The following is a 25,709-nucleotide window of genomic DNA, read 5'->3' as shown; positions in this document are numbered from 1 at the left end:
GATGAAACAAATTATTTTCTTTTGTTATTATCTTTGCACTGATGAATCTAGTCTCATTCTGACAACTTAACTTTAACCTATCTCAGCAGGAAATAAAGTGTACACTACACTTTTGCCATTACCAGAGCTTAAGTCCAGTCTGCGGCTTGTTTTGAAGCCAAATAAAAGTTATAATAAAAGTGAATGCAGTCCTACCAGGGAACACGGCTTCGATGTACCAGGCTGCGATAGCGTAGATGAAGGCATCCACGTAAAGCATGACTATAGAGGTAGTGAAGCTGTAAGAATCTCCTTCCACAGGACTCGAGTGCAGGTTGTACCACTGAATGCCCACGCCTTGTTCCTCATACTGAGAGAAGTACTCACAGCCGAACCCAAATGCCACAGGGGAGAGGAAACTCTGAAGGGAAAAGGGAAAAAAAACATTTTAAATCTTGTTATTAGGAAAATTTTTAATTTGGGCAAAAAAGCCCAAACGATTCACATTAAAGGAATTTCATATATTTTAATTTAATGTAAAGTTTTCTGAGTTAAACTGTACATTTATTGTACTAATAATACTAAATAAATGTAATGATTGATCATTCATTTTGTGCAGCTATAAATCTTTTTCTGGAACTGTACATATCAAACTATGAAGGAAGGAAACTTTCTAATTGTTTCCATGACTATTTTACTCACAGCAAAGACTCTGTGAGTGGTCTTGAGGTGGTCTCTCCAGGCCACACACAATACATAGGGCAGGTAGAGGCTGAAGTATATGACCCCCCCGCAGGCAGCAGCTAGGTTGGCCTTGGAGAAGAAGGTGCTGATGAGGAAACACTGCATGATTGTGGCAGTGGCAAATGCCGTCAGAAAGAAAAACACAACAGCTGGGTCGCTGTATGGCAGGATGTCCCCCCACTGAAAATAAGGAGGAGAATAAGGAAGAGAAGATGGGTTAGTCATTGGCTACAGGATGGAAAAAAAGGGTATAAAGTAAAATAAAGTTGAACGTTAGACACTAGCTGTAGAGCTATAGAACTTGAATTTCATATAAGCCCTCTCATTATTTTTTATAAATCTGGCTAAAAGCCAATAATATTTTTTCTGGATGGTCAAGATGAACAGCATGACGGTGAGATTTTAAATTTTCTCTTGATTTTTGCGGTGTCACATAAATATCATTGCTGTTATTTTCAGCCGAAACTAAAATTACAGTAATTAGCTCAACAATTACATATTTTTTCACCTAAAGCAAACCAGACTGATCACACCCAGCCTTCTAATCTGTATAGTGTGTATTTTCCTTCTTTGAGTAAAGTGAGTGGTCATCTTGCCTTGAGCATAGCAATAAGGAGCGCTGCAGACCCCAGGAAAGGAACAATGCTGCTGATGAACCAGCTGAGCCACAGCGTTCCCGTACTCAGACCCATAATCCTCATGGTTTCCTTCAGCCTTGCCTCCTTCTCGTACACCACGCCCTTGATGATCATGGCCACTGAGTAGATCCAGGCCAGTGTCATAAAAAGCGGCAAAGAGCGGTTCAGCACTCGGAGGAAACTGTTGGAAAGGTAACCAACATTTTTATTTATTTGGTGATGCAAAATAAGATGCATCTATTCAGCCTGATTGTGTGAGTTTGAGGCCTTAAAATCCTGTTCAAATCCACACATCAAATGTGGAAATGGGGAATGATTAAGATTGACAGCTGTCCCTGAACACGGCACTGAACCCTCAAACTCAGTGGCTGCACTGGTCTGTTCCCACAATCTATGAGTGGCACAGTGACGTATGACTCACACATCATCCACATAGCAGGGGTATGGCATCTGCTGGATGTAGATGCCAGTTGTTTGTTTAACTCCGCTCAGGATGCGGGTCACAGCTCTTTCCACCAGGTCCTGGACATACACAAAGCCGCCCCAAATGTAGCGCATGTCGTTGAACGGGTCTGCTGCTGGACCAGGATCCCAAAACCTGAAGAAAAAACAACAAATATATCATTAAAAAAATATTTTTGTTCATCCATGTTTAAGTGCTGGTAGGTAATCTTTTAATGGTGGTACAACATGAATATTGACAATATTTCACCTTCCCAAGCTAAAACTTTGAGAACAGATCAGGTTTTATCATAATCTGAATAAAGAAGCAGCATCAGCAGAGAAAATCAAATACCCTAATTCAAGCATAATTCTCCATAATGTCCATGTTTCATATGTTCCATTCAAATAAAAACTAAACTGTTTTCTCACAACTTGCGTGAAAAGGTCTATAAGAAGTAGAATATAAGTGGGATGTTCTGGGTACCTGTCCTTAATTTTATTGGTGCGGGTAACATCATCAATATCCATTCGGATCTTGTAGGTGATGTGAGACGGCAGCTTAGGAGACGAGGAGTTGGGAAGCATGAAAACCACACCTGCCCAAAACTCCCTCTCCTCCAGTAGCTCCAGCGCCCTGTCGACCAACTGACCTTCAGTCTCAAACCCCTCCAATTTGTTCAGGGAGAAACACTGCAGGAGATGAAAGACAGAGAAGAGCTGTTACATGTATTCCCAGTAGAGGAATACATTTCTGACTGAGCATGAAAAGAAACAAGAGTGCTTAAGGAAAATGAAAGTAGAACCTCTGTGACTTGTGCAAGCATGGTAATGGTGTGGCTGACGTCGTTGTAGATGTCCAGCCAGGTGGGAGGTGCTCCAGGCCTCCGAGGGGTGTCTGGCGAGGGTGTGGACAGGAAACGTGTGATCCGTGAGGCTGTCCAGGATGTGTTCTCCAGGCGCATGTTGACCAGCACTGCGACCTCAGGCCGCTTTAACAAATCCTGCAACACACACACAGCCATACACACATTATATCAAATCATACACGATGAGTCATATAAAGTCTTCCTTACTGCAGCCGGTGAGTCAGACCTGCAGAAGCTGAATCTCCACACTGCTCTCCATGTAATTCTTGATTTGTGGTCCCACTTCAATCCAGGCTTCGTTCAGCTCCTGGAGGATCTGCAGGTCCTCGAAAGTCTTGTTCACCTTCAGTAGACAGAACTTCTAGTTACCTTAAATGGATGAATTTACATCATTTGCCAACCTTTGGCTGTCTTACAATAAGTACAACAGAATACTTTCATTTAAATCCAGAATACTTTAAATAACTGGCTTTATATCTGAGGACATTTTAGTGACATGATGTCTTGAGTTAAGCCATCAGGACATGAACAAAGAACACGAACTCTAGAAATCTAAAATTTAATAATTTAAAATGGTAATCAGGGTTTTGTTGCAATGTGAGACACAAAACCTGAGCATTTTCCATTCGGCTATGCTATAAAATGTTGTTCTATTAATGCACATTTTTTTAAAAACAGGATGGAAAAAGGATGTTTTGGTTACATAAAATGCCAGCACAGTAATGTTTCTACCACTTTATCATCATCGGAAAACAACTATAAGATTTGTTTTTGATACAAGTAAACAATTTAATGATTCTAAACTAAAATGATCTCATCTGAGTACTTTTTCTCTGTTAAGATAAAGTCAAGGGTCATTTCTTGGACTCTCTAATATGTGACTTGTACCTCCTTCATGACTTGTTGTACTTCAGGAGTGTCTGGTGTGTACAGCAGTTTTCCGATGAACAGAGGTTTGATTCCTCGCCACACAATGCGAGACAGAGGGTTGGACTCCAGACCCTGGATCAGACTTTTACAGAATGGAGCTGAAGGGAAGAAAGAAAAGACCAAACAGGAGAAATGTTAAAAATATCTAGTTAAATAATTCAAACAATACATATAGAGCAGTCTGTTGTTCATAATGTCCATTGATGATTTTTGTAATTACTATTGATTTAAAAGTTTACAAAGAATCGAATCATGAAAGTCATTTGCCAGCTTTCAGTGTTTTAAAGCTATTCACTGAAACAAAAATAATGTCTTCATCTGCATCATCTGCATGTTACGTCACTCAACAGAACAACTTGTCAAATATTAGTACAGATTTCATTATAGAAGGTTGTAGAAAGCCTCTCACTGGTGGTGTTGTACTGGTCCAGGTTGGTGTCCTCAGTGCCATTTTTGCCCAAGAAGGACTTGATGTCATTGTCTTCATACCAATTGAGTGATGGGATTTGCTCGCCGCCAACCTCAGGGTGACCACACATGATACTTGAAAAAGCCCGGAAACTTTCCCTGGGCAGCGTGGTCCGATTCTCCGGAGACAGAAGACGGAGTGCGGTGCTCATTTCCGTAAAGCTGGAGAGAGAGGAGAACTGAGAGAAGACAGAGAAGTAAGAGTGAAGGTTGTGGAGGAAGAAAAAGGAAACGGAATGCACGGAGACCTGATATATTCCTGTGCAAAAAGTATATATGGAAATGAAGATTCAGGTTTGTGTTCTTACATCATCCACGAGGACAGCCAGCTCCTGAGAAGCTGAGGTGACAGCTTGGCTGATGACCCTGAGGTCGCCAGCGTTGGCCATCAGACGGTCTCTCTGACAGAGAGGAAGGGAAAACAATCAATCCACTGAATTTTGTGCTAATCAATGCTCAAACAGATGCATATTTCAACAATTGATTATCAAACACAAACAAACAAACACTGTGATAGCACTTATGGGGCCCCATCTTGCGGTCAGCACACAGTGGACGGCGGGCGTGGCGCATGTGTCTTTGTTAGTTTCCCCCAGCGCAGTTGTCATTTTCTCGCTCTGCGCCGACGTTGTCTAAATAGCAAATGCACTTGCACCAGTGTTGGTCTCAAAATGACATGTGGTTTGGCGCATTGCTATTTTGAGGCAGAGGAAAGCGATTGCGCTGAAGTCACTGGCACATATGTCACTGTTATTTAAGGGGTAGGGTGCAGCATAAAAACATGCAAAACATCACTAATAAAAGGACCACAATGTGAATTCGTATTATGATGTACATCAACATATTAAAAATACATGTCATATTAGTTAGTCATAATATTTATCAGATTTAAAGGATAATTACCGTTTTTTACAACCTGGACCTTATTTCTAGCATAAAATACGATCATTTACTCACCCAGACAACTTTGGTGTCATTTGGAGTCGTTCGGACGAAATTAGCTCCAGTAGAGCGCTGCGTATATCCGTATCATCCGGGGTCTGTAGGTTGACCTACTAACCTCTGATCTGGATGATGTCATTTCAGATGATGTTAGATCAGAGGTTATCTGTGAGAGGTTAGTAGGTCAACCTACAGATCCCGTGGTGGCATGTTGATAACATGCCACCACGGGCTCGGAGGAGAATAGCACTAACGTATCATAACAAAATATTGGTGAAATGAACTAGTTTCGTGGCAGATAATGTGTTATATAGAGGCTGCGCTTCGGTGCCCCGTGTACTTGCATTATACGGATATACGCAGCGCTCCTCTGGAGCTAATTTGAGTATTTCGTCCAAACGACTCCAAATGACACCAAAGTTGTCTGGGTGAGTAAATGATCGTATTTTATGCTAGAAATAAGGTCCATGTTGTAAAAAACGGTAATTATCCTTTATTTATTTGTAAAAAATGGAGAGTGCTGCTGCAGACAGTCCTAACAACCTATAAAAGTCTGTAGCCTCTGAGATGCTGCACAAAGCGCAGTGCCATTACACACAGCCACTCACTGTTTATTAAATCAGCTGATGACATCAGACTGCTACAGTATAACCACACACACCTCTACACTCATCAGATTGGTTAGTTATATCTCCATATTCTTCCATTAAATGTCATGTCATAATTAGCAGCTCACCAGCCAACTTTCTTTTCAGCAAAAGTAACTGGGAGATGACACTCTGATTGGTTTACCGCATGTTATGCCCAAAACACGCCTATGATTAATGAGGGGATCCCTTTTAGACTGTGCGCCTGGTGCAGTGACCATTTTTCCGCCGTTAAAAGAGCAAAAGCGGATTTGGACCCGCCCCAAAGGCATTGTGCCACGCGCTTCACCCCATGCACTATAGATCGTTATAATGGGGCCCATTATGTCCACTGATTCCTACCGTGAAGAACTTGGTAAAGTCGAGCTGAGAGATAAAGCGGCGCTCAGCCTCCTGCAGGATGTCAGCTGGCAGGTCACACAGCTGAGTCTGCAGGTCCGTCATGCTTGCTTCTCCTCTGTCCGTCGTCAGAAACAGTCCTAACATGTCTGCGTCACACACCAAGTCCTTCAGCTGGGTCTGACCTCCAACCACAGCAACCTGGATGGTTCACATTGATATTTCAACTTTAACAAACAATATATAAAACTTGCTTCTTACTTGCAATTGCCATCTGTGTTGATGGTACATCGTGTATGTTACACAGTTATACTGAACGGTGTTTAAGACTGACTTTACTTCATATAACTTTACATGGTTTCCTTCATTCTGCCGAATTCATAGCTGTGTTTTTTGTACCATTTACTTAAATAATTTTCATTATTTGTGCATTAGGGCTATAGATTGTAGGTATCTATGGAATTATTATTGAATTGATTACATTTCATTTTATGTGTCTGAAATGCAATTAAAGTACCTTTGACATTTTTTGGGGGGAAAAAGGTGATATCTCACCTGAAGATTGAGACGAGCTTTCATCAGCTGGTCCACAGTCGCAGGCGACAGGCTGCCATTGGTCAACAGGAAGGTGGAGAACGTCTCATTGGGTCTCAGGTATTCTTCTACTGGGAGATCTGTAGTGGAAACACAAACATTAAGTGCCCAGTGTTACACTTAAAACAGTATTTCAAACAGAAGTCTACAACAGAATATCTAAAATAGATTGCTCAAAACACAAGCTCTCTCTTTCAGACACTACCAGACATTTTTAAACTAGGATAATTAAAGTTAATTAGCTGTTTTTCACATCCTAAACTTAAACTGTTTACTTATATTTCATATCTACAACTGAAAACATATATACTGTGTTTGCTTGTTGTTAGCTAACTCTGGTCTGCTCTAGCAGGCTCATTAGTAGCTGTCGAACCATTTCAGGAAAACCCATTTTTCTTCCAGTACCAGAAATCTCCTGTATTCCCAAAACTCAAATAATAAAAAAAACTCAGTTCTGAAAGCGGAATCAGTCCTGTTGAGTTGACTGATGTTTGCATTTTTCAGCATTTCTCAGTTAGCCTGAAAGTTAGATCTGAATGATCAGGTAGGCTCAGTTCTGGCTTGATTGAATTGAAGTTTCAATTACGTAAACCATTTATACTGGCTACAGTTAAAGACTCGATGATATTAATTTCCTCCTCTCATCATTTTTGGGATTTTCAGTGAACATCAGTGTAATGAAAAAATGAAAGAAAACAGTGCTTTATTCTGCGCTGTGAGGGTTAAATGAACAATTATTTTTGCCTCCTAAAGAGCTGTAACAAAGAGAGAATCTTAGTAAGCTAAAACTGCGAATTCCCTCAATTAATATAAATAAATAAATAATGAAAGAACAGTTTTGAGTTTAAATAGTATGATCTTTACTGTATGATTAGGTCAGGATTGTGGGAGCCATCAGATGTCTGTTGGAGCATTTACATGGGATTTAAACCCCACTGAAGGACCTGCTTTCATTCATTCAATTGTTTGTCCTGGGTTGTCATGTAACTCAATCTGCACACAGCAAGGAGAGGCTGAACAGCTACTCAGTACTGCTTTCACAACCAGCTCAATAAATGGTTGCATTCAGCCGGTCACTCGACACCTGTTTAAAGCCATTCATACAGATCAGTGACTGGCTGCTACAGTGACACTTCAGATGAGTCTGGGAACAACACTCGATTAAAAAAAGGAAGAAGAAACTGTACGCTTTCTTGTTGCTGATGGCCTGCAGAAACTAACCCATGTCCTGCAGAAACTAACCCATTATATCACACAATTCTTTTTTTACAGGTGTTTTTTTTTGTGAGACCTGTTTGACTCCCTGACGTTAGTTGACTTGGGTTTTGGGTTACTCGACTGAATTGCACATTTGCGCAACAATAATACATGACTGAATTGCGCAAATGTGCAATGCAGTCATGTATTATTGTTGCGAAAATGTGCAATGCAGTCATGTATTATTGTTGCGCAAATATGCAACTCAGTCATACATTATTGTTGCGCAAATGTGCAATGCAGTCACGTATTATTGTTGCGCAAATATGCAACTCAGTCATGTATTATTGTTGCGCAAATGTGCAATGCAGTCACGTATTATTGTTGCGCAAATATGCAACTCAGTCATGTATTATTGTTGCGCAAATGTGCAATGCAGTCATGTATTATTGTTGCGCAAATGTGCAATTCTGTCATGTATTACTGTTGTGCAAATGTTGTTGATGTTGATGTTTGTTCTTAACTATGGCGACAGTGGCCTCAGCACTTAGAGCCCAAGACAAGACTGTCTGTCTGTCTGTCTGTCTATCTATCTAATTGTTTTAAGAGAGATTGCTTTGGAGGTGTTAAGAGTTCCATGTGCTGTATTCAAACATTGTGTTTATCTAGTTTTCCTAAAATCAACCACACAATGACTGTTTTGTTTAAACTGCACTACAATTTTACTGACAGAAGCCGAGGCCCTAATGGGTTTCCCCATATACATAATCTATTGTGTTTCTTGAAAAGCAACATAATGATGCAGTTGTGTCCAGTTTGTGTGTGTTTTGCCTGCCACAATAACTGGATTCCTTCATTATTGGTAATCTAATGTTATGGATTCAGTCTAATTAAGAAACTAATTATCAGTGTTTAATTATCATGTGTTTAATAGTGACTGTGTAAAAATGTCAAGGTGTCGCTTCAGATCAGTGTTAGTGGAGATTCAAACAAGCTGTGGTACTTGGCCAGGCTCCAGGTCTCTCTCCCAGCCTCCAAACGCTCGCCATCAGATCCTGAAAGCCAGAGAAGCTCCGGTTTCCACTGTAGGACAGAACCGACTGGGCGTCCACGAAGAGACGAGAAATTCTGGAGGAAAAGGACAGAGAGAGGAGTCCTTACCGACACATGACCAGTAAACAACAACTTTCCATCTAAGAAGACTACTAATAGTGTTCAACCAAGAGCCCAGCAGACCCCAAATTTAAGTAATTTGCATGAAAAAAAGATTATTTGTTTCTTCTTCTATTATTATATAAATCTGAAGAACAGAGAACAACTAAGAGGAGATTTTAACACTATGACTGTCATTGTTTTGCAATAACAATTCAAGCTCCATGCAATGCTAAAATTTGGATTTGAAACACATTTACTTCATCATAAAATAAGACTTAATGTACTCATTGAACATTTTCAGACTTTTCAGGTCTGACTACAGTTTGTCTGTTCATCTGTACTACTGTATCCTACAAAAAATGATCCTCTTGGATCCGCCACTCCAGACAGCTGTCCACCTCCAATCTACCTACATGGAGTTGTCAAAGTTGCCAACTTGGCCCGGTGTCTCCCCCGGTGTCGGGCTGTGGAAGCACGGATTGTTGATGTTGCAGATAATGCCCTGAATCCAGGGCAAGGTGCCTGCTGATGGCAAGGCTTTGTTTGGAAAGTGACCTACAAGTAAAAGACAAGAAGTACAAACACAAACAGTTCATTAACAGAAGATTAGCCTGGGACACAACACAATGAAATTACTGTGCAAATGACCTGAAATACAATCCCACCAACAGTTCTGTGAACACATACTGAGCTTTTCACATAAATCATAATGTTATGATTCTCAACCTGTTGTGAACTGTCTTTACATGCAAGCCTGAAGAGGACAAAACAAACAGAAGATTAAGATTTGTCTTTATGTAGGTAATGTCTACATAAAAAAACACTTGCACAATATCCATCGTTTGTATGTTGTGCAAGTTTTTATCCTCACAAGCAAAATTTACTGTATGTTGCAGCAGGTAATACTTTCAGAATACATTCAAAGTAGTAAGAAAGTAGTAAAGTACTTCTTTATATTAAAGCTGCACCTAATAAATCCATCATAAATAATAAAAGTTGGTAATATACAAAGTTTTGTTTTTGTGCTTTCTTTTCCAACTTGTGAGTGTCTCTGGAAAATTTAAATTATCTGAAAAAATTAAATAACTAGAATGCTTTAAGGTGTCATAGACAGTTTGATACACTCACCAACTGGCCTAAATTGTGTTACGTTATATTATATTACCATGTTATGCTAGGTCACCCTATGATAATGCTAATGCTAATGCAGAACTTCTCAAAGAAGGTCAACAGCAGAGCATGTTAGGAAAATAACTGTGCGTGCGTGGCACAGGAGTCGCTCTCACTGAGCTAATCCTCTTTATCTTGTTGGCAGGAGGCCATTTTTCAGACCTGCAAGTCTTTTTCTGAACTGCGAGATAGAAAAAACAGTGATCACATAATATGACTCACATTGGCTCTGTTTGTAAGGAGGGTGAGAATGACGAACAGAGATGAGGATGACAAAGAGGAAGAGCGGCCAGAGGAGCTCGATGATCAGCTGGATCTACATAAGAGGAGAACATGAAACTGTTACAGGTTAAGTAATCCATGACTTTCAGCAACGTCTGTCAGACACCTACGCGATTGACCCCCAACCCACACTGGAACTCACATGGATAATTTATTTCTATATTTTATTTTCAAATTTTAGATCTAGGATATACAGGATATAAAAAGTACACCCTGGTTTCAACTGCCCTCGCTGTCACACCCACATATATACACACTGAAAAAATACTATTACTTACTCTAAGGAATAAGTAATAGTCAATTAAAATAAAAAAATACAGAATAAATACTGTAAAAAAAAAAAGACTCAGTCAATTTTGGAGGGTCTCATGCTGGGGAAAGGATTTTGTATTACAGACTTATACACTGGTTTTTATGGTAAGTCAAATTAAATCAATGTATAAATAAATACAACATATCTATTTATTTTATTTTCACACACATAAGACCCTCAACTTTTTTAAATTGAGGGGAGGTTAAAAATAAAATAAAAAAGAGACAATGCAAATAATCCTATTTTATTTAGAGACGACTTGTGTTGTATAGACCAATACTGGATTTTTGGGGCTGTTGCCGATACTGATATTAGGGAGCAAAACAATTGTAATATCAATATATCAGCCTATGCATAAACACACATCTTTGGCAATGATCCCTCAAATAAGGTTATAAAACACTTGCTCAAAAGATATGTGATAGAGGAATGATATTCTACAGTTTAACAATAAACTTTATGTATAAAATGACTTTACTGGGAATCTGACAATTATAAATAACGATAAATAAAAAAACAGAACAAAAAAAAAACGTATGTACATATGTAACAAACTTGAATTACGAAAAAGGATCAAATATACATAAACTGCTGCCTACATAGCTTTAAAAACAACAACAACAACAACAACAACAACAACATATCGGCACATATTGGACAGTATATAGACCTCAAAATAATATTTTCCTTTTTTCCTGCAAAATGATTTTTCCGAACAAAATCGACAGACTATTCTTGTTTCTTTCCAAGCAGTAAAAATGTTGGCACCTTGTTTCTCCTGCGGTATGTGATGTTCTTCCAGAGCAGGAGACCGAGCTGCCTGAGAAATCCCATCGCTCTTGACAGCTACCTACTACCTGGCCATAATAGTTTACTAGAAAACACACAACATGGAGATGGTGAGAAAAACAAGAGGTCAGCACTTATATTTTCAAAGATCTTGCGAGAAAGAGTTGACTTGTATATAATTGTAATATTCAACATTGAAATAAAATATCAGAACTTGACATTTGGTCAGTTAAGTTTTCCCTTTTGCAGTGTTTCTGTCCTGGGTTGTTCTTTAGGAAACTTTTTGTCATTTAGTGTGTGTTAAAAAATACAAACATACATAAAAAAATCATCTTATTCCAACTTCTTCAAAACTTTGTAAATTGCTTTCTGATCCTGACTACAAATAAGCTATCATTAGTGAGATCACTAGTGTTGAACTGTATCTGAACCTTCCCCTGTAAAGGACAAAACTACAGGACAACTGAGCTTAATCCTCAGTAACTAAATGCTTTTTTTTTTTTTTTTTTTTTACAAACTGTTTTATTTCGTGCTCTTGCCACAGACACAAATGTGTTGGAGGGAGTTAAACTTTGGATTTAAGAAGAATGCGAAAGGCTGTGAGTGATGGTTGTCTTATTTAGCCGGTAAGATCTGCTCAGGTTTGGCAATCCCCTGCTTCATCCTCAAATCCTCCTGATCCCAACAGCTTACCTTTGCAGACTTTAACATTCATTTTTGCTCTGCCAGTTGCCTTTTACAATGTGGATGTGTCTTCCTTGTGTTTTGGTCTGTGCTCATGGTTTGTGCCAGATTAGAAAGCAATAGTCGAGGCTCATTTGCTTTGCAAATAAAAAACCTCACAGTCAAACTATAATTGTGCTTTGATCGATTTAAATATAAAAGCTTTGCAGATGTATTTCCCTCAAATAATTGCCCTTTGTGAACATCTCAAACAGGAAAACAGGTTATTACATCCACGTAACGCTAAAATAACTGTAACTTAATGTTGCTAGCATTATGTAATGCATATATATATATATATGAATAAATAAAAAAAATATATAAAATACATACAACTTAGCGTTAAATTAACACATGAAAAATAAGGCATTGCAGCATTTAATTTGGGAAGCAACTTAGTCAAAAAAAATGTAAAGTGAAATTATAATGTAAATGCTATAATTACTACTCTTGCCAGTTTATTTCACTGTTCTCATATAATGTTAACTACTAAATAAAATTATTAACAGTAAGCTAGGAAAGAAAACATTTAGCTAACAGTTAAGGTTACAGCTTCGTCTTCCTAGCATGTTACAATTGATGCTGTTAGCAAGCGAACAGGCCCTTACCGAAGAAAATAAATACAACATTTTGAGCTCCAAAGACTCGTAAAACTGTTATTAATTGTTACCTTTGTGAACTTTGGGCGATAAGGTCTCCCTTCACTGATTCGGACACACCGACAGTCGATTGCTTGACTCTCCATTTCCTTTGTAACACCAGGTGGAAGCTAAAGAAAGTCCCGCCCAAAGCCAACGCTGATTGGCTATCTTGCTTTGATAGGGGCGTATCACTGAAGCCGGTCTAAACTCTGATTGGTTATCGTCATTGTTTTGGGATCGGAGACAGCTGATTGGTCAGGCGTTGACAGTGCAGTGTTATGGGTAAATAAATGGTGTTTTATTGTGTAAGCAGCATATTTAACATATCATTAAAAAGCATTAGCAATGTTAATTAATGCCATTCACAAGTATTGCATTATATGCATTGCCTTAGATTATATTTATATAATGTAAATTTCAGGAACATTCACATGCATATCATCTCAGGAAGTCAGCATATTGCAGATTTATTTACACAAATATCCAATTTACTGTACATCTAGTATTTTATTTATTTGGTCCTATTTTGTCCTTATTTATTGTTGATTTTATTTAAGTACACTTTCACCCTTAAGCTGTTTTTTCCCACTGCTCTGGTGTGTCCATTTGAATTTCTCCCAAGGGGACCAATAAAGATACATCTTATCTTATTATTATTATTATAAAATCTGTGTTCAATTAAATTATCAGATAGTATAAGAAATAATACCAAAAGCAACTTTGCATGTGAAACATACTGATCGACCACTGACTCTCAATAAATAACATCCAAAAAATATCTTACATATAATTTTAATGAACATCCAAAACACAAAATTCTTAAAAATATACTTATCTCTCTATCAAGTAAGGCAGTTATCTTTAAATGTGCATATCTGCTTCCTGTCAGGTACAGTCAGGAAAAGCAGCGTATGAATGAACCAGAGCACCACACTAAAAAGTCTTTGAAGCTTGTGAATGACAATTGGTGACATGCACATCTACGTGAGGGAGTGGAAGTACATCACGATGAAATACAAAGATCCTTTATCCTCATTCAATAAAGTTTCCCCTGTAAGCACTTTCAGTTCAGGCACACTGGCAGCCCACAACAGGCCGGAAGACCAAAAACCCATATGTAGTAAAGTATACTCAACACTGTTCACCACCATGTAAGTTAGTGAAGTCGAAAAAATATTGCGTTTAGGCATATTTGCATCTCAGCTACCGCCTGCGTTGTTAAATATCTGATAAATATAAATTGCGAGCTAACATCTATCCCTGTCACTTTAAAATATGTTTTTACAATAATTCAATGCACTTTATCTTAAAAAATATAGCTAGACATATTTTGCAGTATTCAGTGGTGTGACAACAGCTTCTGATATGCTGTATGATCAGTTGCATAATATTTCTTGTGAGTTTGGCAAAAGTTTATGTGGTTTGAACACTATGCAGTATTTTTGTCCTGGATGAAGAAGGAAGTGTTTAAAGAAACACCGGTTGCTCTTGTCCCGTTAAGAGCCGATATGTTGAGGCTGGCATCGTCTTCAAGTGAATCTGCCAAGAGAGTAGAAATTAAATTTAAACTGTGACACTGTGACAATGTGATCCCATTCAAAAATGTAAAAACAATATAACTCGCACCTCTCCGACTGCATTAGTCAATATCTGGATGATCTTGTTGTGTGGCGTGGCGACCACGCTCTGCCCGTTGATTTCAATGATGCGGTGTCCGACACGGATGCCTCCTCTCTCTGCTATACCACCTCGCATCAGACTGCAGATCTGTAGTGGAAAAAGGAAAAGGTTAAGAACCTTTTATGCTTTTAAATGACCTTTTAACAAGATAATAGTGATTGAATACACAAGGTCGATTCTTAAAACCAGATTTTAAATTGTCAGCAATGAGTTCAGTGCCATTCTCAGATATCCTGAAAGTTTGCGTTCAGGTAGGAGAGCATTTCATGTTTACTTTCCCCCTAATATTCACTGGTGGTTTGTTTGATACAGCCCTTTAATCAGGAAACAACTTTAGCACCAGACAAATTCTGATCAAATATGTAAGTGTATGGTAGATTGGCTTCACTCATGGTAATCTACTGAGTTGCTGGTAAAAGTTGAACATTCACTAGCTATTTGGCTGATGAACAAAAATGTTTTATTTTGCAGCCTCACCACTAAACCTGTTGATGAGACAAACCTGAGTTCAAACCTGATATAAATTCTGTAGTGAAAGATTTAACAGATGAACATTGACTTACGATGCCGTCCTCCACACTGAAGCCCAGCTGAAACTTGGGATCTGGCCTCCTGATAATCGCCATGGTGACCGGAGGGCAGTGGACAATGCTGAGCTTCACATACTTTTGGTTTTTCAAGTCCTGAGATAAAAACAAAATGTGAATGAGAGCAACAAATTATGGGTAGAGTATTTGTTTAATGTACTGTCAATGTTTTGGGGCTTTGGGCCTTGTTTTCTTTTCTCATTGAAGACTTTACACTCATTAGGCCCTATCTTGCGATCGGCACACAGCGGATGGCGGACGTGGCGCATGTGTCTTTGTTAGTTTCTCCCGGTGCAGTTGTCAGTTTCTCGCCTTGTGTCCATGTTGTCTAAATAGCAAATGCACTTGCACCAGTGTTGCTCTGAAAATGAGTTGTGGTCAGGCGTGTTGCTATTTTGAGGCAGAGGAAAGCGATTGCGCTACTGACAAAAAAAAAAAACAGGTCTGAAGTAACTGGCACATATGTCACTGTTATTTAACTAATTTATTAGTTATCCTAACAATCTATGAAAGTCTATAGCCTCTGAGATGCTGCACAGAGCGCAGAGCCATTACGCACAACCACTCACTGGTTATTAAATCAGCTGATGACACCAGGCTGCTACAGTATAACCACACACACCTTTACACTCATCAGACTGGTTGGTTATATCTCCATATTCTTCCTTTATATGAATTAAATGTGAGGTTAGCAGCTCACCAGCCAACTTTCTTTTCAGCAAAAGTAACTCATGTTATATTATTGAAACGCATTGCTGGGTAAATGTGCTGTTATAATAGCAGTCCACCAAAGTGACAGCATGCCTGGATATTAAAGGTGGTTAGTTTACCGTGTGTTACGCCCAAAACACGCCTATGATTAATGAGAGGACTTAAGCCCATCCCTTTTAGACCATGCGCCTGGTGCAGTGACCATTTTTCTGCCGTTAAAATAGCAAGGTGGATTTGGACCCACCCAAAGGCACTTGCGTCACGCGCTTCACGCCATGCGCTATAGATCATTAAAATGGGGCCCTTACACTCTCAACTAAATAGAACCAGAAATATCAATAGCTGACATAAAATATTAGTCTTTTTGCAGGGTGCAAAAAACAGGTGTGTACATTATTTTATAATTTGTCCATCGCAGGTAAAAATGTGTCAAAGGCTTTTCAACTTTGAAATAAGGAAAACTCTCGAAACACCAACAAATTTAAATATTTAAAATATTGAATATCAGCACCAAATATTACAGTGGATGAATATTGATATTGGCTTGGAAACACCAAATCAATACTCTGATGCAGATCAATACTGGAACACTTATACTACATGGAAGCACAGTGCCATCTAGTGCATCCTGAGGACAGTACATCTTAGTAAGTATCACCACTATGATTATAAGTTATAGTTCCTCATCTTTCCTTCTTACCCGGATGATGTTCTGGCAGGTGGTGATTGGCAGACCCACCAGACTGGTGCCGTTGACGGACATGATGCGGTCGCCGATGCTGAGATCGCCGCAGCGCTCGGCAGGGCCTCCATGAAGGAGGTTGGCCACCACCACGGTGGGCAGAATGGAGCCCCAGCCCGACTCTACTACCGCCAGCCCCAAAATATCTCCAGGAGCCTTGGTGATGACGACCTGAACCACAGACACACAGAAATTATGGCATTTTTATTCAGTTAAGCAACAATTAAACTACAATTATCTACATTCGAAGGTTATGAAAAGGATTATTTTTCACTTTTTTTAAATTAATGGCAGAAATCATAGAAAACACAAACATAAAGCTAGAAAATAGTGAGCGATGAAGTAATTTGTAATGTTACATATACTGAAATAAGTTGGTCTCTCTGTGTTATATATATCTCATACTTTCAATCTGTTTAACGCTAATCCATTACATTAAATTCTTGTGTCTGTATTTATATTTATATTAAACACAGATCTTATCCACACAAATAGTAATAACTGCATGCTGTTTCCATGTATTTCCGCCTATTCAGCAACATTTTGTGGAAATCTGCACATTTTTCTTACCTCTCTAAAATGTTTATGTTTATCTGTATATACTGTAGTTTTTGTCTGTACTTTATGTCCGTCTCTTTTTAAGTCAAATCAGCTGTTCGAATGGAAAACATGATGTTTGCTTCTTTTAAAGAGGTTATTTTATACAAGAGGAAGAAGGCTCAGAAGAACAACGGTTGTCATCCAACTGTTGAGCAGCATTTTTCCCATGCGATGGTTGGGAACTTTGTCTACATTTTTTTATTTTTACTGTATATTATTTTGAGCGTTACCCCAAGCTGTCCTCTAATTACAAGCAAAATATGAACAAGAACATACTGAGCAGACAGATAGGTGACGACGAAGTGGATTATATTGCAGGAGTTGTATAAAAAGTTTTGATATTTCCTGTGAAACTGTAACTACCATCAGCTGCTGTCCTCTGTGATTAAGTTAACAAAACCCATTTTAAAGCCCCCCCTTTATTAAAGACAGACTGTTCGACACTTAAAGGTAGATTTTGGTTGAAGTATAAAGTCTGCATTAACATCAGTTCAGTTTCATAATGTATTTTTCAAGATGTTTTAAATCTGTGCCTTTCTGAAAAAATGATTCTGTTCATATTTTAATATAAATAATATTTTTTCTGTATTTCACAATCCTACAAGTCTACTAAAACAAATATACCTTTGTTTGTAGATATCTTGTTAAGGGCTGCTTTGTGCAATGGATGATTATGACGAGGTCTTTGTGAATCATAAGACTGCAGTTTATGTTAAAGAATGTAGCCCCAATCACTCTGCTTACGTCTCGGAGGTTCTGAGTGTCAGAGAAATGGGCCAGGTCCCCGTTGTAGAGCTCCTGACTTTCCAGGTAGTTGCTGTACTCGCCAGGCCTGAGATCGCTCGCCTTGATGCCGTTGGTCTGAAGGAACTGCTGGTAGGCCACTCCGAAAGCCTGACCGATAGCCTGGGCTATGATCTGAGCCTAGATGGAGAGACGGGAATGAGACTCTTGTTTCAACATTGTAGTTACATCTTTTTCTTTTCTTTTTTTTTACTTTTTTTTTTAAATTTTCAATATAAACAGCTACGATTCATCAGTCTTCACAGACTCAAGAAAGAAAAAAACATAGGATAGTGTAATTTCAATAAAATAAAATAAAATAAAGTACACAGCAATAGAGAATACACAGTTATGCCTTCAGTTCATCCATCTCAAGGTATTTAAGTATAGGACTCCAAATTCTGTCGAACATTTGTGTTTTGTCCTTGCTAGAGAACCTTATCCTTTCTAAGTGCAACACATTAATCAGCTCTCTTTTCCACATAACATATGTTGGTGCGTTATCTGACTTCCACATGCATATACCATACCATATGCAATAGCCTGACTTTCATACTTATTTATCATACTTAACACACTCATGGCTCCTAACACAGCAGGTACTGGGTTAGGTTCCCAGTTTTTATTAAAGGCTTTAGAGAAACATTCAAATATATTTTCCCAATAAGTAAACCATTTCCGACATGTCCAAAGAGAGTGCGTCAAAGCCCTCTCTGTCTCCTTACACCTACTACAAAAGGGGGGTCACCTCGGGGAAAACCCTGTGCAATCTGTCTTTGGAATAGTACAATCGATGTATTGTTTTGAACTGTATCAGATTGTGTCTGGAGTTAATTGAACATTTATGTACGCTTTCAAGACGTTCCTCCCAGGTCTCCTCATCCGTTACATCATTTTTAAAGAAGATTTTAAATGTGCACAGTAAGTTTCCTAAGGGATTTGTGTAGGAGATAACAACAAACTGCTTTCTTTTCTTATCCTCCATTTTAACATGAACAAACTGAAGCAAGGAATTCTTTCCCAAAAGATGCATCAATCTCCGAGTTGGACAAAGTTCCCTATTTTCCTGTACAAGGTACTCCATTATTTGTTCCATTCACCTTTCCAACACAAATAAGAGTTCATACTAAATGAATTCAATTAAGAAAAACTAGCAGCAGAAACATTGTCCTCATGGCCTTCAGTATCCTGCAGCTAATTAGTTTCTAAAAGAAACTCTTCCTCCTTTTCAGACTTGCCAACTGTGGGAAACTGGGACGACAGCCAGACCACTTTTATATTCAGGAGAACTCGCTGGCTGTCTAGAGGAAGGAAACCAGGCCACTGTTGTCCAACAGAAAACAGCTCATTCAATCTGAGGCAAACTCAACATTATGGGTCACAAGAGACACCTTAATATTTGTCCTGGGTTGTCCAGTTCAAAGCTCAAGACTAGAGATGAATTGAAACTATGAAGCTGCTGCCACTATGAAAGGAAATTACTCAAAGAGTGCAGGGTTCAAAATATTAGATCTAGCCTAGACAGCCACTATTTTGTAGCAGAGAAGTTTATTTAAGCTAAATGAATTTAATCTTCTTCCAAACTGTGAACATGGTATAAGATCTAAAAGCTGCCATGTCTGTGCAATCACTAACTCACATCATCTGAGGAGAAGACGTGACAGATCATTAAACACTTCTTCTGAGGCCCCGCGGAGGATGAAGAGGAGGGGTCGGAGTCGGCATCCTGCCCTTTACGTTTCCTTCGTGCCATCAAGACCACGATTTTGCCAATGTCTGCAATGTACGAGATCATCTGCAGAGCGTGATCCATCATGGCCTCCTGAGTGGAAACGAGACACAAAAGGGTTAATTATGTTACTAACATTAAGGAGGCAGGAAGGTCTGCTGTTCACTTCAACTTGCAGAGACTTGAAACTTGCTGTAATCCATTACAATGAGTAAAGCCACACCTATATATTTTTTTCCTTAGTTATCACCTTGTACTACATTTGCAAGAAGGGAACATTTCCAAACCTCTACTTATTGAGACATGCAAGGACGCTCCAATGTCAAGCGAATGGCTGCCAGAAAAGTGAGTTCAGAAGACAAAACTTGAACTTAATTAAGAAGACTATCCTTCAACAAAAGATTTCTCTTCAACTAAAAAAACTTCAAATTTACAATTGACTGCAAGTTATAATGTGAAATTAATAGTGACATTAATGTTATTTGTAATTAATAACTGAACCCACAAACACTATGATGATCTTAATATTTGTAAGTATGTTGGAGTGAGGAGCAACCAGCCGTGCAAACAGAGAGCTGGAAGTAAATGACCCACTTTTTCTCTCCTGCCGACTGAACCACACAGTGAATGAGACTCTACTGTTACTGCAACATTACAGCTGAGCTCTAATATTAAATCACCATCCAATTCTATATTAAGGATTCCCGCAGGATAGCTCAGCTCAAAGAGGAAAACTGAAGAAGTGCAATGCTTAAAACTGTACAAAATAAAAGTTCACATCATGTTTTTACTGAAAAAGATTTGTGGCATTTAGCTGATGCTCATAATGACAGAGTTGGTTCGGTGTCTTGGTTCAAGGAACTCATACAGGAAAAATAACAAACAAACAACACACAATGGTAATTACATGCTAGAGTCGCAACAGTTAATTGAGGGAAAGTTAATTGCCAAGTACTTTGATAATGAATTAATCGCTTCAAGCATGACTCCTCAATATTATAACACTTTACTCACAGGCCACAGTGTAAATACTATCTATTGTATGTATTTTTGGGTGAAGTAAGATGAGGTTAAGACATTTTTGAAGAACATTGTTGAAACTTGATGATTTGGACTCCAAAACTGTTCATAGCAGCTAAGAGCAAATCTTAATGTGCAAAAAAGAAGTATACTGTAATGATGTGAAGTGAAAAGAAACTCGATATAACAGCGTAGTACGAGGTCACATGACTTTTTGCGAGCAGCCAGAAAAACATACCTGTGTGTCAGCGGTGAGCACTTTGATCCGCTGAGTGGAGATGAACAGATCCACCTCTGTCATTGGCTGCGACTCACCTTCTGGAGCCTGAAACAAACAGTCAGACTTTACCAGTGCTGCACCCATTATCAATATTATTATCCTTATTATCATCATTATCATTATCACAGCACTGATATAAGTATATTCAAATATGTGTTATAATGGAAGGACTGTGATTCTGTAACAGTATTTTTAGAGGAGAATAAAAATCAGTACTGCAAAGACACAAAGATAAACTAACAAATAACCTTGTGTCTTTTTTTAGCCATGTCTAGACAGCAAGCGTGTCAGACATGTTTTGCACGTGCATGTTACGTGCAACAGATACATTCACATTTAAATTGATGCAGCTGTCTGCACCGGCTCCGAGCAGACTCTCAGCCGTGTCTCACGGGTGTAACCATGACATGAAGTGTTCATTTATGCTTCAGATCTTTTTTTTTCTTTCAAATCTAGTTTTAAGCGTGTCACTACTAGTCATGTGTTTTGAGCTCTGAGCTCTCCAACACTCGGGTGACCTACACTCAACACTGCACCTGAATGCCTTCATTGTAGAGACACAGATGGAGCACTGACTGCTGCTGCTGCTCTGCTGACGTGCTGCTCATGCAACACTTGCTGGCTAGACACAGGGTTAAGTTGTCACAGTCGAGGCAGGTGTTGTGAAAGTGTCATGTCACTGTTTAAAAGATATATTCGTGATAAGCTGATGATTTTGGTCCATCTCATACTAAAGTTTACCTTTATGCGATCCACAGCCTCCTGAGCCTGGGTCATACGGGCATTTGTAGACGGGTTCTTCTCCGATTTGAGCTGGGTGGAGCCCAGGTACTTGGCACCAAATATTACTCCCTCTAAAAGGTCTTCAGGGTCACACGGACCAGGCACTAAAAAGCACATTAAAATCATCCAGCTTTTTTTTCTATTGTTAATGAGATATTTAACATATTTTTACACTAATTTTGATTTTCACTGAGAAGAGAAGCACATTGGAGTGACTTACCGTCTTTATATGATGGCTGATCATCAGCACGCTGCAAATACAGTTAATACAATTAATGAATTGTCAAGAACAGAAATGTAAAAGATTAATTCTGATATTCAATCAATTTAAAATACCAAAAGAAGCTGCATATCTATGCTTTACAAATACAAAGCAATCTTGGGTAGTAAAAATATTATTTAAACTGTACTTAGAGATACAAGGCTCTGGTAACTTATGATGATTATTCAACATGAATTTTGAAATTTGAAACTAAGTAATTAATTGATTTAAACAACAAAAAGTAAAGTGAAAATAATAGTTTCAGTCATAACAGAAGATATAAATAATAATAGCAGTAGATGCAGTAAGAAGAGGCAGATAGATATCCCACCTGCTCGCTCTCTGCACCGGCTTCTTCCTCCGGAGGCTCTTCCCCCAGCTTCATCCACACCGGCTCAGGATACTCATCGTCAGGCAGGGAGGTGAGGGAGTCTTCTCTGTGCCGCTGCTGCCGACCGTTCCCATAATGTCCCCAGAACCTCTGGGCATCCTCTTGGCTGTAGGAAACTGACACGACAGCGTCCACCTCCCCTCTGTGTGGCAGGCAGGTGGGATGGGATGGAGAGCTGAGGTCTGTGCACTGCAGAAGCCCCAGCAGGTCTCGCTGGTGGTTTTCAGAGAACAACAGCCCCGTGGTTTCAGAGCTGTCGTCTGTTAACAGGGAGGGAGAACATGCCTGCGGGTCAGACAGGCTGGAGTACTGATGCTGGGAAATGCACGGTGGCTTCCTGCAGCTAGGATGAGGCTCTTCCCCCATCAGCTGGAGCTGGCTGAGCAGGGTGTGGATGCGGGTGTGGTCTTCATCACCTGATCTCCTGTTAGAAATATCCTCTTCAGTAAGTATATTCTCCACATCCCTGACTGTTATCTCCTCCTGGTGCTCCTGACTTCCCTCCAAGTCCGCCATGATCTCTCCTTCCTGTTCCTCAACTACTTCATGCTCTTCGTCCACATCCACCTCAGGATCCTGGACTAAGTCTGTGTTACTTCCCGTAAGCTCCTCCTGGTTCATGTCGAGTGAAGCCACAGTGGTATCCACGTCTAAAGATACTAAAACTGCCTCATGTGGACTCGCCTTGTTCAGATCATCAACAGCGGGAGGGAAGCCTGGGTCGTCTAGATCATCTGCTGAGCCCACTTCACTGGAGGAGTCAGACTTCCAGTCTAAAGGAGGAGGCTCTATCAGGTTGTAAGAGTCCAGATCCTCCACCACTGAACCTTCCACCGACCTGTTGACCTCGACAACCCCAGAGGCTTCATTGACAGAGACAGAGGCGGAGCCCTGGGCGTCTGAGGGTGCAGGAGCTGACTGATCAGCAGAGCTCAAGTCCATTTTGTAAGAAACCCCGTCAGAGGAAAACTGGCATTACTGTGTTGAATCCTGGTTGAAGTCACGATGCAGGAGACTTTCATTTAAAGCCATCAGGAGTGTCGTTCACTAAGTTTCCAACTATCTGAATTGCACTGAAACAAAGCAGTAAAAAATGATGCTAATCATGCAAACAGTCAATTTAACTAAAGACCGTCTTATGTCATGTGTTTATTACTAGTAGGCTACACACAACTGCATCAGCTAACCCAGTATTTTGTGACACAACACCTTCTGGACCTATGATCATCAAGATAGAAGCAGCAGCCTTAAGCTCAAAGGTCACCGATAGCACATGTGGGAAGAGTAACAATCAAGAGTAACCATCATACACACCCCTAAATAACTATTAACTAATAACTAATTATATATGTAAAAATCATTCAGTTTTCTTTTCATTATATGTATATACTGTAAGTACCCTACAGTCTGGCTGCTTCGATAACACAGTTACGCCGTATTAAATCAAATCTGTAATTTTACATTTGCTACCACCCGGCACTGACAACAAACTCTGATCATTTTCAATATTCCTACCAAATTAATTAAAATAATTTACTGCTTTATTGTTGTCTACTCCACATATATGTGCATGTGTATTTGTACACACATGTAGAGATTTACCTTTACATTTGCCATGAAACCATATATGGTTTAATTTTTCATAGGTGACTAAATCTATACAGGTGTTCTCTGATCTTCTGTTTTGTATTTACCTTGAGAGTTGACTAAGAGGTAAAAATATCTATTCAATGTTGCTGTTCAGTAGTGGTGTTTTCAGTACACGTAGATAATAGTTTTATTTTAACAGGTTTAACGTACATTGGATTGTTCTGTCATTTATATATGGTTTTTCCCTCAGGGTTCATTAACTTATCTTTGGGTCCTCTCTGTAGAAATCTGTGATTGTTTATTCTAAACCATTATTATTATACACTACAGTCGACTACTCTACTATGTATTAATATTTCTTGTTGTAATTTACGTTATTCCATTAAATGAGTAATTTAGAAGGGGGTTTGAACACTTGCAGGGCATTGTATATCAAATTCTCATTATGAGCTGAGCCCCCCTAAAGGTCTGATCCTAGAATCACCTCTGGTTTGGATTAAATTATAAAACCATGTTTACAGTGTGAATTAAAGTTGTCGCTATTCAGAAGAAAATGATGCAACTTTACTGCTTTATACATGCTCTGAAATTAACAGTGACGCTTTAAATATGGAACATGTGGATGGAAAGTGGATTTGAAACTCCAAATCAAACAGTAGTACTCATTACGAGCCACACACACACACACACACACACACACACACACAAAAAAAATCCCCAAAAACCTCAAGTAGTCAAAAACTTAAGTAGAGTTCAGACACTGAGAGTCACAATCAGCTGAGTTGCTAGCTGACGTTAGCTGTCCAAGTAGCCTAAAGCTAACCGGTGTGCTAATAAAAACCCAGCGTCCTAAGAGCAGCTCACTGATGAAATATGTACTTTATATCCAAATAGTAAAGTAGAAGTAAAAAGAGGAACCCTCACCTGATATTTAAGGTCCTTCTCGCTTTCTTTGTGCCACGACTGATAAATTGACGTGCTCCGGGATTTGAGTCTTTCCCAAAACTTTGGCTTTATTTTATTCGTCATACTAACAAAGCCAAGGCACCGTTAAATGCTGTGTAATGTCACATAATCCCACTGAAAGGAGTCTCGGTGTGATATAGTTTCTTTACTGTCGCTCATGAAGTCGACCGATTTTATTTATTCGCTGACTCTGGACTTGTGCTGCTTTCAAGTACTCCTGTATTTTACCAATTCACCACCACTTCCCCCCTTTCCCGACGCTATAGAGGCTTGATCATATATATCTAAGGGCTAAGATACATTTATAGCACAAACACACTTTGTTCTGTTGAAGTACAATAATAATAATTACTTGTAACAGGTTCATTACTCACAACTTAATCACCCGATGTATAATGAGCTGTATCGATCATTCTGGTGTTATACACTTTGTATTATACATGTAGTAAAGAGCAGGTTATCAACCCTACTACTACAACATACTGAGAAAGGTGCTTCTATCAAATAATTCGCCTTTTTAAATCTGTTTAAAGGTTGTTTTTTGATTTCTTCTCTCAATTACGACCCGCCCGTTAATTCGTGAACGCAACGGTTGTTCGGTACCCAAACGTCACCGCTGAAGCGTTCAGTCCCGCTCAATCAAACATAGATAAAAATGATCCAAGGACGAAAAGACTATTTATTTATTTTAAAAGTTCATTATTTTACATAATTGCACATTACT

At 39.1% G+C, this 25,709-nt stretch overlaps 2 protein-coding genes across 3 annotated transcripts in view; both read right to left on the bottom strand.

Annotated features, from left to right (window-relative positions):
* Positions 1-11,548, bottom strand: part of abca7 (ATP-binding cassette, sub-family A (ABC1), member 7) — a 29,491-nt gene extending 17,943 nt beyond the window's left edge. Inside the window, exons 1-16 of the mRNA XM_053323144.1 lie at positions 11,477-11,548; positions 10,336-10,429; positions 9,357-9,498; positions 8,792-8,916; positions 6,553-6,671; positions 6,001-6,198; positions 4,378-4,470; positions 4,011-4,248; positions 3,560-3,699; positions 2,898-3,014; positions 2,609-2,806; positions 2,290-2,495; positions 1,783-1,959; positions 1,320-1,542; positions 682-903; positions 196-400 (exon numbers count right to left, since the gene is read on the bottom strand). Of these exons, the coding sequence (XP_053179119.1) occupies positions 196-400; positions 682-903; positions 1,320-1,542; positions 1,783-1,959; positions 2,290-2,495; positions 2,609-2,806; positions 2,898-3,014; positions 3,560-3,699; positions 4,011-4,248; positions 4,378-4,470; positions 6,001-6,198; positions 6,553-6,671; positions 8,792-8,916; positions 9,357-9,498; positions 10,336-10,429; positions 11,477-11,542 (2,563 nt within the window). The 5' untranslated portion in view covers positions 11,543-11,548. The remainder of the gene's footprint in view (positions 1-195; positions 401-681; positions 904-1,319; positions 1,543-1,782; positions 1,960-2,289; positions 2,496-2,608; positions 2,807-2,897; positions 3,015-3,559; positions 3,700-4,010; positions 4,249-4,377; positions 4,471-6,000; positions 6,199-6,552; positions 6,672-8,791; positions 8,917-9,356; positions 9,499-10,335; positions 10,430-11,476) is intronic.
* Positions 11,549-13,520: 1,972 nt separating this feature from the next.
* si:ch73-40i7.5 (amyloid-beta A4 precursor protein-binding family A member 3) lies at positions 13,521-25,168 on the bottom strand. 2 transcript variants are annotated; one of them, XM_053323139.1, is made up of 11 exons: positions 24,944-25,168; positions 22,370-23,502; positions 21,997-22,027; positions 21,735-21,880; positions 20,952-21,038; positions 19,604-19,786; positions 17,926-18,105; positions 16,540-16,752; positions 15,105-15,224; positions 14,488-14,628; positions 13,521-14,400 (listed from the first exon to the last, which is right to left on the bottom strand). In XM_053323139.1, the coding sequence occupies exons 2-11, from the start codon at positions 23,369-23,371 to the stop codon at positions 14,329-14,331; spliced, it is 2,175 nt and encodes a 724-aa protein (XP_053179114.1). In that variant the 5' UTR covers positions 23,372-23,502; positions 24,944-25,168; the 3' UTR covers positions 13,521-14,328. The 2 variants fall into 2 exon arrangements, with proteins under 2 accessions (XP_053179114.1, XP_053179115.1); XM_053323140.1 differs by lacking the exon at positions 24,944-25,168 and having other exon boundaries at positions 22,370-23,548.
* Positions 25,169-25,709: the final 541 nt, after the last annotated feature.

Source organism: Scomber japonicus, chromosome 7 (assembly GCF_027409825.1).
Source record: "Scomber japonicus isolate fScoJap1 chromosome 7, fScoJap1.pri, whole genome shotgun sequence".
Classification (NCBI taxonomy): Eukaryota; Metazoa; Chordata; class Actinopteri; order Scombriformes; family Scombridae; genus Scomber; species Scomber japonicus.
This window is presented reverse-complemented; position numbering and strand designations above follow the sequence as displayed.